Here is a 15,736-nt window from a genome sequence, read left to right as displayed (position 1 = left end):
TTGTATTTCTTTTTCTCATCAGGACTAAGATCTTTGATAGCAATCAACTCATCATCATCATTTGTTGGTCTAACGTATTTCGTTTCAATACATTCCCAAGCATCTAGATAGTTTGCTTGCACCCAGTTCTCAAAACGTTCTTCCCAACTCTTATACTCCTCGATGTTCATAAGTTTGGGCGGTTTTTGCATAGTTCCCATTTTGTTTTCTAACATCGTCTGCTGAGCAACTGTGATAGGGGTAGCAAAGGCATTATAAAAATCTTCGTCCATGATTCGGTTTTCAAGAAATTATCAACACTATCTTTTCAAGCGAAATAACCAACTTCAAACTAAATCACTTTCAAGCGAAACCCCTGATTCAAGCGAAATCACTCAACAACTTTCAAGCGAACTACTGGTTCAAGCGAAATCACCAGTATTTTTCAAGCGGGATCCTGTTTCGAGCGGAATCAACTCAAAAGTTCAAGCAGAATATGAATTTTCAAACAGAATATGGATTTTCAAGCAGAACCAGCAGAACTTTCAAGCGGAATCTATGATTTCAAGTGAAATCAACCAGAAATGTTGCTGATGTCATCTTTTACACGCTGATTTTGAAGCGGAATAACGAAAATTGTTAGTTTTAGATCGAGTTTTAGCCTGAAACTTTTATGGATTTGTTAAAATACAATTGCGCGTGATGAGTGAGAAGTTGAGCCAATTTTAACCGAGAAAAACTTTTCAATTTGAAAAAGAAGGTGTAGAAAAACAGAATTTGTGGTAAGAACTCTTCCTCCTGAGCTCTGATACCACTTGTAGGATCGTTTTCGGACCCAAACGAGTCGATCAGAAGAATTTTGCTCAGTTTGAACGGCGGAAACAGACAAACTGAGGTCAATTCAGCAATATTATCACTTTAAACTGTCGATTCTATTGATAAAAATGACTTTTACAGCGAGTCGACACTTCGGCAGCACTTCGTTGCAAAACCGGAAGAATTACTAAACTTCAAAACTTACAATTTGAAAATAAACTTTAAATTTTCAACTATAATTTTCCAAATATTTCTTTGTAAACAACATTTGCAGTTGTATTCGTTGGCCTTCCATCTTTGTCAAATATTAAAAGCTTCACGCCATCTCTGGTCTTTAGTCTCGACAACACAACATAAAGCTGACCATGTAAGAAAACGGGGTCTATTAGGTACACCGTCAACATAACATGAAAGTTCAAACACATGATGTTGAATAGGTTTGAAAAGCAACAGTGAATCCTTTGACAATTGAAGGCCTTTAACAACTGCTGCCCAACCATCAGCCAAAGCCGGTCTAGACTCTAAGGTTTTCATCGTTATGGTCCAAGACTTACCACATTCATGACGGATTTGGAGATCAATACGTGGCCATGGTCGACCCCAATGGTTATAAACAAAAGTGAGAGGTAACTCCTGAATACAAAGATAGTACTATTAAGTATATAATGAAGTTAAATAAATATTATATGAATTAGGCTATTAAACATCAGATTATTCAGTCAAACATAAATAAAATCATACCAGCTTTAAAGATTTTGGCTCTTCTAGAATCTTCACAAACGATAAATTCATGATTTCACCTAAATTATAACATAGATATATTAGATCTTACATTAAATAACATACCCAATTAAACTGAAAGGTTAAGAATCAAAAAAATTACAGATTCTGGAATTATCATTCATATATCAAACAAATAACACATCTACAAATCAAAAAATACTTTCAGCTTGATGGTGGAAAATAATATTAAATATATTTATAAACTATAATGGATATCAAAATCGGCCTAAAACACCAACGAAATTCCATGTGGAAGTACACAAACTCTTATTGAACATAGAAACTACACAAACTCTTCAAAGAAAGAAACATGGAATTATACAACATTCATACTTGTGGAAGTAAAATTAAAGATAAATATGGTTCATTTACTTTGTCTATCTATTACAAGTTACAGTTAGTATATATACATGTTGATTTATAAATGTAATATGGCAATAAGGATAGAATTGTTAATTATTATCAAATTTGGATAAAAATATATATCATAAATAACATAAGATGATGGGTAATAAAAGTGATAGTAAAAAAAATGTTACATATTAAATCACAATAAATTTGATACGAAAAACATATTAATGCTAAAATGTAGGTGACACAACGGTCTCTTCAAAAGATGCTACGTTATATAGTCCTTGAAAGGTCTCAGCGTCTTGTAAGTATTGAAAATCTTTGGTGCCAATTTTTATTTCAATCATACTACCCCAGTCGGACATAAAAGACCAACTTTCTCTTCCTTTCTCAACTAACTTCTTAAGCCATGACTCAAATGAAATTGATTTTAGCTTTGTAAAAGAAGACACTTCTGACCATCCTTGATCTTGAAATTTAAATAGCTTCACATTTATAGCAGGGGTCTTTACGACAACAAACATATGAAGTGTGTTGCGGATTTTGAAAAACCTGCTTTGGCGAGCAACAACATGAGTACATTGTGGTATTGAAACCTTTGAGAAAGTTTCATAAACCACATCAAAAGCAATCATATAACTTTTAGCAGGCGCCTAATAGTGTGGAGATGCAAAATATAAAACATTTTTGCATAAAGTGCCGGGAGACCACAAATATAACCTTGAAGGGTAATCTGGTCCTTTGAAAAAAGTTAAAGTTTTCCATTGAAGTGTGTTCCGAGAATACACACGAGGTACCACATCATCCATACGACGTTGGAGATGTAATATTTTAACATCGTTAAATGAGTCTAGATAAATCCCAACTGCATCTGCCTTGATATCGAAATAACTTTTAGGTTTATTATGACACAAATTCAAAAATTTATTGGTGGTTGGATTCCACAGAATCAATTGGTCTGAAGGACCTTGGATGCACATCAGTAAAAGACCATATTGAGAAGCAAGAATCGTTAGATTGGAAATAGGGGTATCAACGGGGAAGGAAATAAACTTCCTTTCAGAAATGTCTACCTTTCCTCCAATCAAGTTGTCAATATAAATCGATGACATACTCAACGTGAATAATAGAAAACATAGGTGAAGACAATTCATAACGCCATTGCTTGTAAACTGATTTAAATCGTCCAACACATTTACTTGGTAGCCTTGATAGAATTTCATGAGCAAACATTTCAAACTCAAGAGGTTCCATCCTAAAAAAAATCATATGAAACAATTAATGATATGATTTATGTATATGAAGTTGTGAAGCAAGCAACCAAGAAACATTAATGATCTACAAACATATAACAGAGAAATAATGAATCATATAAAGATGAATGACAATTTAAACAAAAATACCACAATAATAGATACAAAAGCAAACCGAAATTCCGAGTTGGAGATAATAACCTCTTGTGTAAACACATCTAATCTGACCCACTAACAAATGCTTTATTTATAATTCCATTTGAAGGTAAATATTTATAATTAATGAAGATATTTTATTTTAAGCATGAGATGTCAAGGATTATATAAAATTTAATTAAAATGTTGACTCCATAATTAGATAAAGCGGCCATACATCTATTTCATTTTATAATAATTTATAAGTAATTAGGATACTCTATTTTTAGCATGAGATGTAAAAGATTATATAATTTTTTTTTTATAAAAATAGTGACACGAAATTTGAATTTTGAAATATTTATAATTAATGAGAATATTTTATTTTAAGCATCATACGTAACCGATTATATAAATTTGAATGACAATATTCAATCCATAATTAGATAAACTGAACATAAATCTATTTCAATTTGATATGATTGATAATTGATAGTATTGATAATAATAAATATAAATAATAAATAATAAAGAAGAATGAATAAAAACGGTCAACAATGTGCTTGATTAAAGGAAACAAATAAGAAGATTGATAATTGATTTATTATTCGTAAACTTAAAAAACAGTCAATCATAGCAAAATACAAAATAGATGAAGAAAATGAACGCCCATGCAAGTTCTCAAATGTCAAACGGATCTGGAAACATGTCTTGTTCCAATAGTTCATCCTGTAACAAATATGAGAAAGAATTTGACAATTAATATGAACGTTGTATAAAGAAATATTAATTTTGTAATCATTAAAATTATCTAACGACATTAACATCTTACCACTGTATTACTAACGCGATTCGTATGCCTCTAAAAATTCAAAACTTGAAAGATCTTCATACCATTTTTTACATACACTTCTAAACCGACATAGTGATTTGTAAGGGAGCCTAACAAAAATTTTCATGATCACAACATCAAACGGAATTTGATCCATTATACGAAACACCTAGTAAAATGGAAACGTATAATAAAACATAAATGATATTAGTTTGTATTGATACATGAAAAAGAGATTGTGTATTACTTAAGAATTTTGCATAGTACCTGGTTGAAGGAACCAAAGAATAGGTTGAAAGTTGATATGTAATGGAGATGTATGTTGTAATTTATATATAATGATATTATAAATGGAATGTTCTTTTATGAAGGGAAATTTAAATTAATTTTAGTAAACCGGTTGGGATTCACATATGATAAGCACATTCTTGTATAAATGTAAAGAATTGTTAAAAATTAATACATATAATACTATCTGTAAGTATACACTCACTGGTGATTTAATTATTTATTTAAAAAAACCCAAAAAAAGTTGACTAAAATAATTTATATACTAAGAATGTTATTATAATGTTAGGTTTATAACGTTATATTTGGATTGTACATTGTTAATAGTTATCTATAATAATATGTATATATTCTATGAATAAATAAATAACATAATTAAAAACATTTGTACATAAAATTTAAAATATGCAAAGAATAATTAATAATAAGTCTTTATTTATATTCAATATCAAGAACTACAATAACTATAAACATAATTACATACAAAAAATGCAAAGCCTGATAAATACTATCATCTTCTATGGATATATAGATCACAAACCACAATAAAGTGGTTAACAATAATTTCATGCTATTGATATAACAATGCAAAACCACAATAAAAATAAAACAACATCGATGTTGGGTAACAAACTAACATGACGTCAACGCATTAAAGTATTGAATTTCAATGTAATAAAAATAAAAGTTTTTAATGCTAATGTAATAAAAAAAACGACGTATAATAAATATAACTTGACGTACAAAAAAAATACAAATGCTAATTAATAATAGCATCTCTTATTGATATAACGATAATAAACGAAAATCAAGATAAATTGCAACAAACATTGAGTAAAAAGCAACATCAAGTACTGACACAAATGTTCTGAATACGATTGAATGAAAAAAAACATTGAAAAGTTGTTTGAAGACACTGAGATGACTATTAGATTCTGAGACTACTTTTCCAGCTTTGGATTCAAAAGACCCACCTTCACATTCAAACCTTCATTGTTCTCACAATCACCCTTACGCGGTTAATTGAAGACTGAGATGAACATAAATCCACATCATAACCGACATCCAAATTACGCTTAAGTTCATTCTCCAGCATCTTCGAAGAACACCAATTATCCGCTCCGGAGAGTGTAGTAAACATGCTATTGTTCAAATTGGACATCGGCGTGTTGTCATCACCGGTACGGGAAACAGAATCCTGTAAAATAAAATTAAAAAGGTAAAAAAACAGTTGAAAAAAAAGGTGAATGACAAAATATTGAAGCATTAGAGGACTAAAGAATTTGTTTAACAGACCCAGATTTGGATGTTAACAGTTGGATTTGAATCAAAAGGAACAACATTTAAAGGTTCATCATGAGCAGGCTATATTTATTTCATATGTTTCAATAAATATTGTAATGTACTCTAAGTTTTTTATAACAAAAAGTAAAGCTAACGTATAGAATAATTTTCGAACCTGGAAAGCATCAAAAATTTGTCTTTTATAAAAAGTAATGAATCTTCTAATACCAAACCATGTCAATATTTAGGTAAGATAATTGATTAACAACTGAACCGACGAACTTGTAACCCAAATCTGCAACAAACAATGAATAAAGGGAACAATTGCCAAATGTTAACCTACTTCGACAAAAAAAAACACACAAAGAATGAGAATATCATATTACCGATGAAAGAAAATCAATGATTCGGAGCATACCTCAGAAACCCTAACAACACAGGCAGCCACAACCAGAACCATTGCTAATATGATATTCTCATTCTTTCACACAAACCCAATTCCATCAATCCATTCAAAACTATACAACATCACATAATAATAATGAAACTCGAAACCCCAAATGTGCAGAAATAAACAAAAAATAGAGCAAAGATTATAACTGAAAATACAAAAGAATGTATGAACATTCCATATAATAATGTGAGTTTTTTTAAAGAAAGTTCTATATTACATGCCTTAAAGTTAAAACCATGTCTATATTCCACGCATAGTTATTGAGGTAAACTTCTATCCTCATGTGTGGTAATACTTTTTCTTACAGCTGGAGTGAAAAGTAGAATCTTTTACCTATAATCGCTCGTACCAGCAACAATGGTTGCTTCATGAACCACAACATCAATTTCATCACTGGTCACACCAGGGCTCACAACATGTCCACTTGCATCATAAACTTCTATTGCAATCTGTAAAAATATGTGTCATTACTAATAGTAAAATGATATAAAATATTGTATTTATATACATATTTCAATAGAAATAAATGAAATTAAAAAAAAAAAGATAAAGTCGGTTAGTTTATCTAATTCTCGTAATTTTCTCTGTAGATTTTACCTTCAGAAGCAAAGTACTTGAAAAGCGAACTAATTCACAACTCCTAAAGAAAGAGAAAAAAAAATTCAGCATAGTTAATAAGAATATCTTAATATCTGAGTGAAATGCAAGTTTTGTCCTTTATCTTTAGGCCATTTTGCAAGTTTTGTCCTTTATGTTTAAATTTAACGAGTTTTGTCCTTTATGTTTAAAAATCAAGCACGTTTTACCCTTTGGGCCTTAAAAATCAAGCACGTTTTGTCCTTTATGTTTAAAAATCAAGCACGTTTTGTCCTTTATGTTTAAAAAATCAAGCACGTTTTGTCCTTAAAAATCAAGCACGTTTTGCCCCAAAGGGTAAAACGTGCTTGATTTTTAAACATAAAGGACAAAACTCGTTAAATTTAAACATAAAGGACAAAACTTGCAAAATGGCCTAAAGATAAAGGACAAAACTTGCAATTCGTACATGAGAACTCAAGAGAACTTGAACCATGTGGCATACTCGTACATATAACATACCTATAACAAATAAAACAAAAAATAGGCTTAAAATAAAAAAAATTACATTTTTTAAACATCTATGAAATTCTTTAAATGGCTGGAAATAATGTGATTGTTTGTTTTCAATAATTGTGTGTTTAATAGGCTTGTGCGTCAACAACCGAACCTAGTTTGACATACAGAGTGGTCATTTAGGTTTAAAACAAATGCTATATAGCTTTCCAAATTCTGAGAAACTTGAAAAATAATGTGATTGTCGAAAATTATGGAAACTAACACAAAATTTGAAAGCAATTAAAACTTTAATATAAGTTATCTTGATAAATTTGGAAATACATTACAATTTAGACAACTTTGATAAGTATCCATAATTGCTATCTATTTCAAAAATTCAAATTTTGAAATAATCAGTCAATGTGATCCATAATTACTTAAAATATGATTAGTAATTAGAAAACCAATAAACGTACAAAAAATATTGGGTCATCTTCCTCAATAAGCTTTAAAAATGAAGGACTGTTGTTAATGTGATCCATATCTGAAAATTAAAAAACACAATCAATATCAATATTCCTCAATAAGCTTTAAAACTTAATGTAGTCATGGGAGAAACTTCAAAAACCAAAAATAAAAAGGAACGGTTTCAAAAAAATTTAAAAACTATTTATTTTTAGAAACACAATTAATATTCCGAAAACAAAACATTATACCGGATGAAAAAATATCAAAACACTGTAAATCATCATCAACAACAAACTAAAAGATTGTAAATAAAAATACCAGTAACATGATAACACAATCAAGACATCAACAAAATATCAACAATAAAAAAATCAACATGTGCACTTGCATCCTAAACTTCTATTGCAATCTGTAAAAATATGTGTCATTACTAATAGTAAAATGATATAAAGTATTGTATTTCTATACATATTTCAATAGAAATAAATGAAATAAAAAAAAAGATAAAGTCGGTTAGTTTATCTAATTCTCGTAATTTCCTCTGTAGATTTTACCTTCAGAAGCAAAGTACTTGAAAAGCGAACTAATTCACAACTCCTCAAGAAAGAGAAAAAAAAATCCAACATAGTTAATAAGAATATCTTAATATCTTGAAGTAAAAATAAAAATTTAAAAAGCTTACTGAGGACTCAAGAGAACTTGAACCATATGGCATACTCGTACATATAACATACCTATAACAAACAAAACAAAAAAATAGGCTTAAAATAAAAAAAAATTACATTTTTTAAACATCTATGAAATTCTTTAAATTGCTGGAAATAATGTGATTGTTTGTTTTCAATAATTGTGTGTTTAATAGGCTTGTGCGTCAACAACCGAACCTAGTTTGACATACAGAGAGGTCATTTAGGTTTAAAACAAATGCTATATAGCTTTCCAAATTCTGAGAAACTTGAAAAATAATGTGATTGTCGAAAATTATGGAAACTAACACAAAATTTGGAAACAATTAAAACTTTAATATAAGTTATCTTGATAAATTTGAAAATACGTTACAATTTAGACAACTTTGATAAGTATCCATAATTGCTATCTATTTCAAAAATTCAAATTTTGAAATAATCAGTCAATGTGATCCATAATTACTTAAAATATGATTAGTAATTAGAAAACCAATAAACGTACCAAAAATATTGGGTCATCTTCCTCAATAAGCTTTAAAAATGAAGGACTGTTGTTAATGTGATCCATATCTGAAAATTAAAAAACACAATCAATATCAATATTCCTCAATAAGCTATAAAACTTAATGTAGTCATGGGAGAAACTTCAAAAACCAAAAATAAAAAGGAACGGTTTCAAAAAAGTTTAAAAACTATTTATTTTTAGAAACACAATCAATATTCCGAAAACAAAACATTATACCGGATGAAAAAATATCAAAACACTGTAAATCATCATCAACAACAAACTAAAAGACTGTAAATAAAAATATCAGTAACATGATAACATAATCAATACATCAACAAAATATCAACAATAAAAAAATCAACACTAGAATATTAGTTTGGACCATACTCATACTCATCCACAAATCACTTACGAACTCGAATTAAGAATTAATTTGACGAACAATAACAAAATGCAAACAAAATAAACGGTTAACACTTACAATATTATTGAATATGAATGTTATATTCACTAATTTCAAAGTGTCATGTTCTGCAATTTGTCAAGATAATCAAGCTTGAATATACCTGTGAGGCCATATCTTCAAATCTTCTTCGGCCGGCTTTAGTAACAAATCAACAAAAACCCCATTGGTGACCTTGAATGTATCTGGAGATGGTTTATTGTCTATGGTCCAGAATCTGTTTCTAGCAAAGCCATGTGATTGAAGTGAGCCAAGATTTGAGAACTGCATACAAATTTATGTCAATAACTATAATAAATGAATAAAAAACCAGTGAATTAACCAACTGGAAAGATGATGAAACTGTTGATCTGGTATCAATTCAAACCCTAATTTTGTTACTTTGTTTCTTGTTTTATCATAATCGATTGCATATAATGATGAATCGATGAGAACAGATGAAACAGGTTTGCGATTTTGGGATTTAGGGTTTGAGAGAAGTGAGTTTGTGATTTATGATACGAACCTTGGATGATCAAACCTGAGATTGAACCAGAAATCAAGTTTTGCGATTTATGGAAGATGATTTCCTCATAATCGCCCGGAGGTAATCAGAATCAAGGGAACAACGAAGAAGAAATTAAAAAAAAAACAACGAAAAGATACGCGTACCTTGATCTTTAGACACGAACAGGATAAGCTTGAAGAGTTAATGTTTCCGATGTATCATGGAGAAGGAGCATGTTCTACAATCGGGTTCACACACTGATGGAGGAGCGCATAGAGATTCAATAAGAAACCCTAATTGTGTTTGTGTTCTGAAGTGTGTAAAGCCATATAAAAAAATTAATTTATAGTAGATCCAAATTCATAGACCCGATCCAACTGCATTCGGATCCCGCCTCTTTTTTATTGAAATCGTGTTGTAGAAGGCATATGTGATTTCCCTCCTAAACTCAACACAATTAGTTGCCACATCAGCAAAAATGGCCAAATTCAAATGCCACATAGCCTACATCACATCTCATTTATATATATATATATATATATATATATATATATATATATACAGGTAGAGGATCCTGTAAAAAGTGCTCAAAGTGTGAGAAGTGTAAGAAGTGTATTATAACACTATATATAATACTATATAACACCATATAAACACCGTATAACAATATATAACACCATATAATACCATATAACACTATGTAAAACTATATATCATTATATAACAAATATAACACTATAGGTTGTCTGATAGCATGTCTATTATAGATGTATAGTGTTATATTTGTTATATAATGATATATAGTGTTACATAGTGTTATATGGTATTATATGGTGTTACATATTGTTATACGATGTTTATATGATGTTATATAGTATTATATATAGTGTTATAATACACTTCTTACACTTCTCACACTTTGAGCACTTTTTACACTATCCTTACCCTATATATATATATATATATATATATATATATATATATATATATATATATATATATATATATATATATATATATATATATATAGATTTTAAAAAATTATGAGGCCCTATATTAATTTGGGTCCTGATCGCAGGCCCACCCTACACATGCTTGTAGTCGCCCCTGGTTGAGTTTGAGCTCATGTTTGAGATGACATTATCATTAGAGAGAATTTTAACCATCTATGATTATAGCACTAATACTTGTGATAAAATCCATAAACTCGACGATTAATCAATAATAAGGTTCCAATATAAACACTATATATGAAATATATCACGTGTACATATAACTAATTTGTTGTAGTTGCACTGCTTCTCGATGTGACCTTGATCGGGAGACCCATGGACGGATACGACATTGGTTGTCGGGTAATGACTTCGTCAGGATGTATTAGTGACCACTCGTATATAGTCACTAGTTTATGTATTGTGACCAATGTCTCCACCCTTGCAAACTCATTGCCGATACACGAATGTTGTCCCCCTCCAAAGGGTATATAGGTATAAGGAGGAATCGGTTTTGACAAGTTGGTTTCAAAACGAGACGGGTCAAACTCCTTCGGGTTTACGAATATGTCTTTATCCATGTGCGTATTGTAAGCAGACCAAAACACCTAAATAAGTTTGTTTATCAAAAAAATGTATGTGTTTTTTGATTCCAAGTTTAACAATTTTAAAAGAACCGTAAACTTTGAACAATACCTGCCATCCTTTTGGGAAAACTAATTTTATATATATATTTTTTTCTTTTAATCCTTTGTATATATATTTATATATTATAATAACAATTATTTTTTCATCTACCCCGTGTTTCTTTTAATCATTTAAATAATAATAATAATAAATATTATAATTAATATTATTATATTATATAACATAATACATACACTAATACACAACTCTCATATAACACACAATTGCAGCTTGTCTCCGGCAACCACCACCGCCATGAACCACCAAGCTCGTCTCTGCCATTAACCACCACTCCCACCATTTGTGTCGCCGTCTCCTTTACCCATCACCGTACGTCGCCACTCGTCGGCAACCTTTTCCGGCCACCATCATTTCCCCCTAACAAAATCGGCTTGTCCATCTTCAAATTCTCACCATCCCCAACATAAACCCTTTAATTCAAAAACCCTCCTTCCCAAAAATCTCACAAACGCCACCACCATCCCCATCGTGCACCTGTTTAAAAGCCACCATCATCACCGTTTACCACCACTATCACCGTCATTCAACCCCACCACCGTTCACCTAATCAAAACCCATCATCTGAATAACTTGTAATTGTATCCCTATCACCAAAATTACCAAATCCCAATCGCCATAATCACCCGCAAGTCCACAACTATATCCCCAAATCTTCCTTAGTAAACCCTAAAAATCAAAATTAATGGCGAACAACATACCAATCGACTAACTAGTGGAATCTTTGGTGATGGTGTGTTTGGCGGTGGTGATCAGCGTTGAATCCGGTTCCGGTCGTTTGATTTCCACATATACCACTACCTTCCATTGAGATTAATGGCGGCATGTAGGGAGGAGTGATGGTGGAATTGGTCGGAAAAAGGTAGAGGTGGTGTTGTCGGGTAAGTGGTGGCGACGACGGTGATTGTGGTGGGGTGATAGTGATGGTGGTGAGGTGGGTGGAGGCAAGTGGTGATGAAATTACCTATATTTTATTTTAAGTTAATAAGTTTCTTAATTAAAGAGTTTTCTACTTAAAAACTATTTAATATATTTTTTTAAAAAACATTTTTTTCTTTTAAAAAATATAAATGATTAGAAAAAAGATGGATATAAAATGGGATTTTTGATGAAAATGACAATATATATATATATATATATATGTGTGTGTGTGTGTGTGTGTGTGTGTGTGTAATTTTACTTAAGTTAACTGAGATTTTTAGACTAGGTTAGATAATGTTATCAAAATAGCAAAAATTGAAAAATATCATGAACTAGAAAAAAAAAACAAACTATTTGGACTAAAATGATATAGTGGGTCAAACCGTAAGTAAAAAATTACAATTTACTCTATATTGAAAAAGAATTGAATGATTTAAGAATCGATAAACGTGTATTTATATATTTTGAAACCTTCTAAATTGATTTACTAAAAAAAACACTACCAAATTACGGATTTCTAAGCGGTCGCAAATGAGTCGTTAAATTAATTTTCAATATCATACTGAAGTTTCAAATTATGTCGATTTTTATTTAAAAATTATAAAGCTTAGAGGTTAGCACAGTTTGAGTCCAACAAAGTTCTAAAAATCAAGGCACGACTCATTCTATAGTGTGTAGGATCGTGCTCGATTCGATTGTTTGATGAGCCTATATCTAATTAACCTCTCTGACCCGCCCATTTCCCCAACTAACAAAAACACGTACCTTGGAAAACATTACGATAGATCTCAGGATCTTTGGACATCTTCCATACCATTAAACTCATGAGAATTGCAGAAGTATCATGGCCAGCAATCATCATAGTGACGAAATTATCATTAATCATCTCATCAGTAATCGCGTCTTCATTCTGCATTTTGAGCGCGATTAAGCTTGACAAAATGTCGCTTGCAGGGTTCAAACGCCCCTCACGAAGGCCTTCCTTTTTCTTTTTAATGATCGGCATTAACCGATCAATGATTCTGGACCGTGCTCTCATTCCTTGCCAGTAAGTTGTCCCTGGAAAATTGACTGGAAGAGACCAAACTGCTTTGAAAGCAATTGCGAAATCGTGACAGAATTCATCGATTAGGAGCTCGTTTTCAATGCCGAATAAAACTGTGGATGCGATGTTGAATGTGAGGCGTTTCATGAAATCGACGGTCAGGATGATGTTTGTTTTTCGGGTTGATTTTAGGAATAAATCGGTGATCAAATTGTCTATATGTTTGACGTTGGATTGAAGGCTTGTTGGCTTCATGAAATTTGATATTGCTCCCTTGATCAGTTGGTACCTGTTTAGTTTACAAAAAAAAAAAAAAAAAAAAAAGATTATATAGATGATTAATTAATATCTAATACTAACTAACGATTATAATAGAATCTAGAAGTTAAATATCATGACATTTTAAATTAAACAAAATCTAACAAATAAACAAAATGTTAATAAACCTACATTATCCAATTAATCAATAACAATATAATCTTTTAGTTGCTAGACTTCAATCATTCTTATTCTTATTTTAAACAAATCTGGACTTATTGAATTTTGTATATGCTTTTTTATCTCTAAAACATGATAAGACACTAGTAAAAGAAATCTTGAATTGATCCGCCACTACTAAACAAATGAGTATCAATAAGGAAGATTACTGGTAGAACTTCGAATGATCTTGAAAAAGCAGAAAAAAAAAATTAGGAAAGTTAAATAAAATAAACCGGTAGGGAATCAACAATCATGCAGTAATCACAGATAAGACTTTAAAGGAACCCGTTGGTAATACGTCACTAATGGTATCATCGATAATCTGTTGGAAGAAAAACCTTTATGGACGAGGCAACTAAAGCCTAAAGGTGCCAGTGATCCATCGGCGATGGCGAAGCTTGATATTTCCGACTGGGGATCGAAAACGTATATACCAAAAAATTTCTATACGAAAACTACATATCTCCACTACTAAGCGAAAAGATCAGGGTCGGCCGCCCCCTCCCACACCCACTATGCTTCGCCAATCATCGCCATATATCCACGGTCATCACTCGGTAAATGTTAGTCAGTAATCTGTCGCATATCAGATAATATTACCCACAGTCAAACTCCAAGCGACCAGACAGATTTCCGTCAGTTTTTTTTTTTTTTTAACAAGAGAAAAATCAAACCAAATATACATTAGAACGAAAACATCAAACGATCGGTTCTAAGTCATCTCTCCCGACTAATAAAAACATCCAAAATTTAGCTCAAACTCGTAATTAATCAAAACTTAGAAACAATAAGCTATAAAACATGCATGCACCTTGATCCGGTGATCTCAAAAATATTATATTTTCCGGCAATGGTCGACAGGGTCTTGGGTAGTTTCGCGACAAGAACATCTTCATCGGACCCGAGTATGAACTTGTTGCCAGACTGACCAACAATGACCACCGTAGGTGCACCCATGAGGGACGTTTTGAACACCGGTCCATATTTGTTTACCCTTTGCCTGATCCATTCAGGGCCTTGGTCTTTCTTCTGTGCTTGAAGAAAGCTAAATGTCTCACCTATCATAGGGTACCCTAAAGACCCTTTGGGCAGATGTTTATTATTTGTAGACTTCTTTTTGTATAACTTGAAAACCAAACATGCAGAAATAAGTGTGACTGCAATTAATATCAAGACAGACATATTCCCCCACTTGAGCATTGGTCACAAGATCCATCTCTATATATAAGTCTAAATGTTGGACGTTATTGTTAGCTTGTTTTTAATTAGTGTTTGTTTAATTATGATTTATTTAATATTCCATATATATTTTTAATTGGAAGTATCGTTTCGGAAGAATCTAGGTGAGCATAGTTTTGGTGGTATTAACGACAAACGGCAATCTTGTTTATCAACTATTTTCTTGTTGGCATAACATATTTGTCTTATTTCCACTCCAACACAAATAATATTAGTATATTATTACCGATGACAATTCTGATGGCAGAGTAACAACAGTCGGTGAAGTTCGCTGAAAAGTGAGCATGTTTAATATCATTCATAATAGATTCCTTATATTTGTGTAAGTGAATTAATTACATTTTTCTTACAAGATTGGTTATGAGTAGTGAGTGGAATAGAGAAAAAATTATATGGGAATGTTAATATTCATATGGAGTAAACTGCCATCTTGGTCACTAAAGTTAGTTTGGTCAGTTTGTTGCCCGTTTACCAACTATCTCGATGTAAATCT

General features: G+C 31.2%; 1 protein-coding gene and 1 long non-coding RNA gene across 2 annotated transcripts; both read right to left on the bottom strand.

The window, feature by feature from the left end:
* Positions 1–8,093: 8,093 nt before the first annotated feature.
* LOC110892053 lies at positions 8,094–10,226 on the bottom strand. The gene is made up of 3 exons (XR_004871458.1): positions 9,478–10,226; positions 8,906–8,973; positions 8,094–8,451 (listed from the first exon to the last, which is right to left on the bottom strand). It is a non-coding gene; the product is annotated as an uncharacterized LOC110892053 (long non-coding RNA).
* A 2,593-nt stretch (positions 10,227–12,819) lies between these two features.
* On the bottom strand, positions 12,820–15,136 carry LOC110888318 (taxane 10-beta-hydroxylase). The gene is made up of 2 exons (XM_022135849.2): positions 14,816–15,136; positions 12,820–13,813 (listed from the first exon to the last, which is right to left on the bottom strand). The coding sequence occupies exons 1-2, from the start codon at positions 15,067–15,069 to the stop codon at positions 13,228–13,230; spliced, it is 840 nt and encodes a 279-aa protein (XP_021991541.2). The 5' UTR covers positions 15,070–15,136; the 3' UTR covers positions 12,820–13,227.
* Between the last annotated feature and the right edge of the window lie 600 nt (positions 15,137–15,736).

Source organism: Helianthus annuus, chromosome 11 (assembly GCF_002127325.2).
Source record: "Helianthus annuus cultivar XRQ/B chromosome 11, HanXRQr2.0-SUNRISE, whole genome shotgun sequence".
Classification (NCBI taxonomy): domain Eukaryota; kingdom Viridiplantae; phylum Streptophyta; class Magnoliopsida; order Asterales; family Asteraceae; genus Helianthus; species Helianthus annuus.
This window is presented reverse-complemented; position numbering and strand designations above follow the sequence as displayed.

What these genes read in the sequence shown, in the direction of transcription:
- LOC110888318 (XM_022135849.2), bottom strand. Translation starts at nt 15,069, where the DNA reads ATGATAGGTGAGACATTTAGCTTTCTTCAAGCACAGAAGAAAGACCAA. An exon ending in TTTGAGATCACCGGATCAAG is followed by an intron (nt 13,814 to 14,815) that starts GTGCATGCATGT and finishes TAAACTAAACAG; the next exon opens with GTACCAACTGATCAAGGGAG.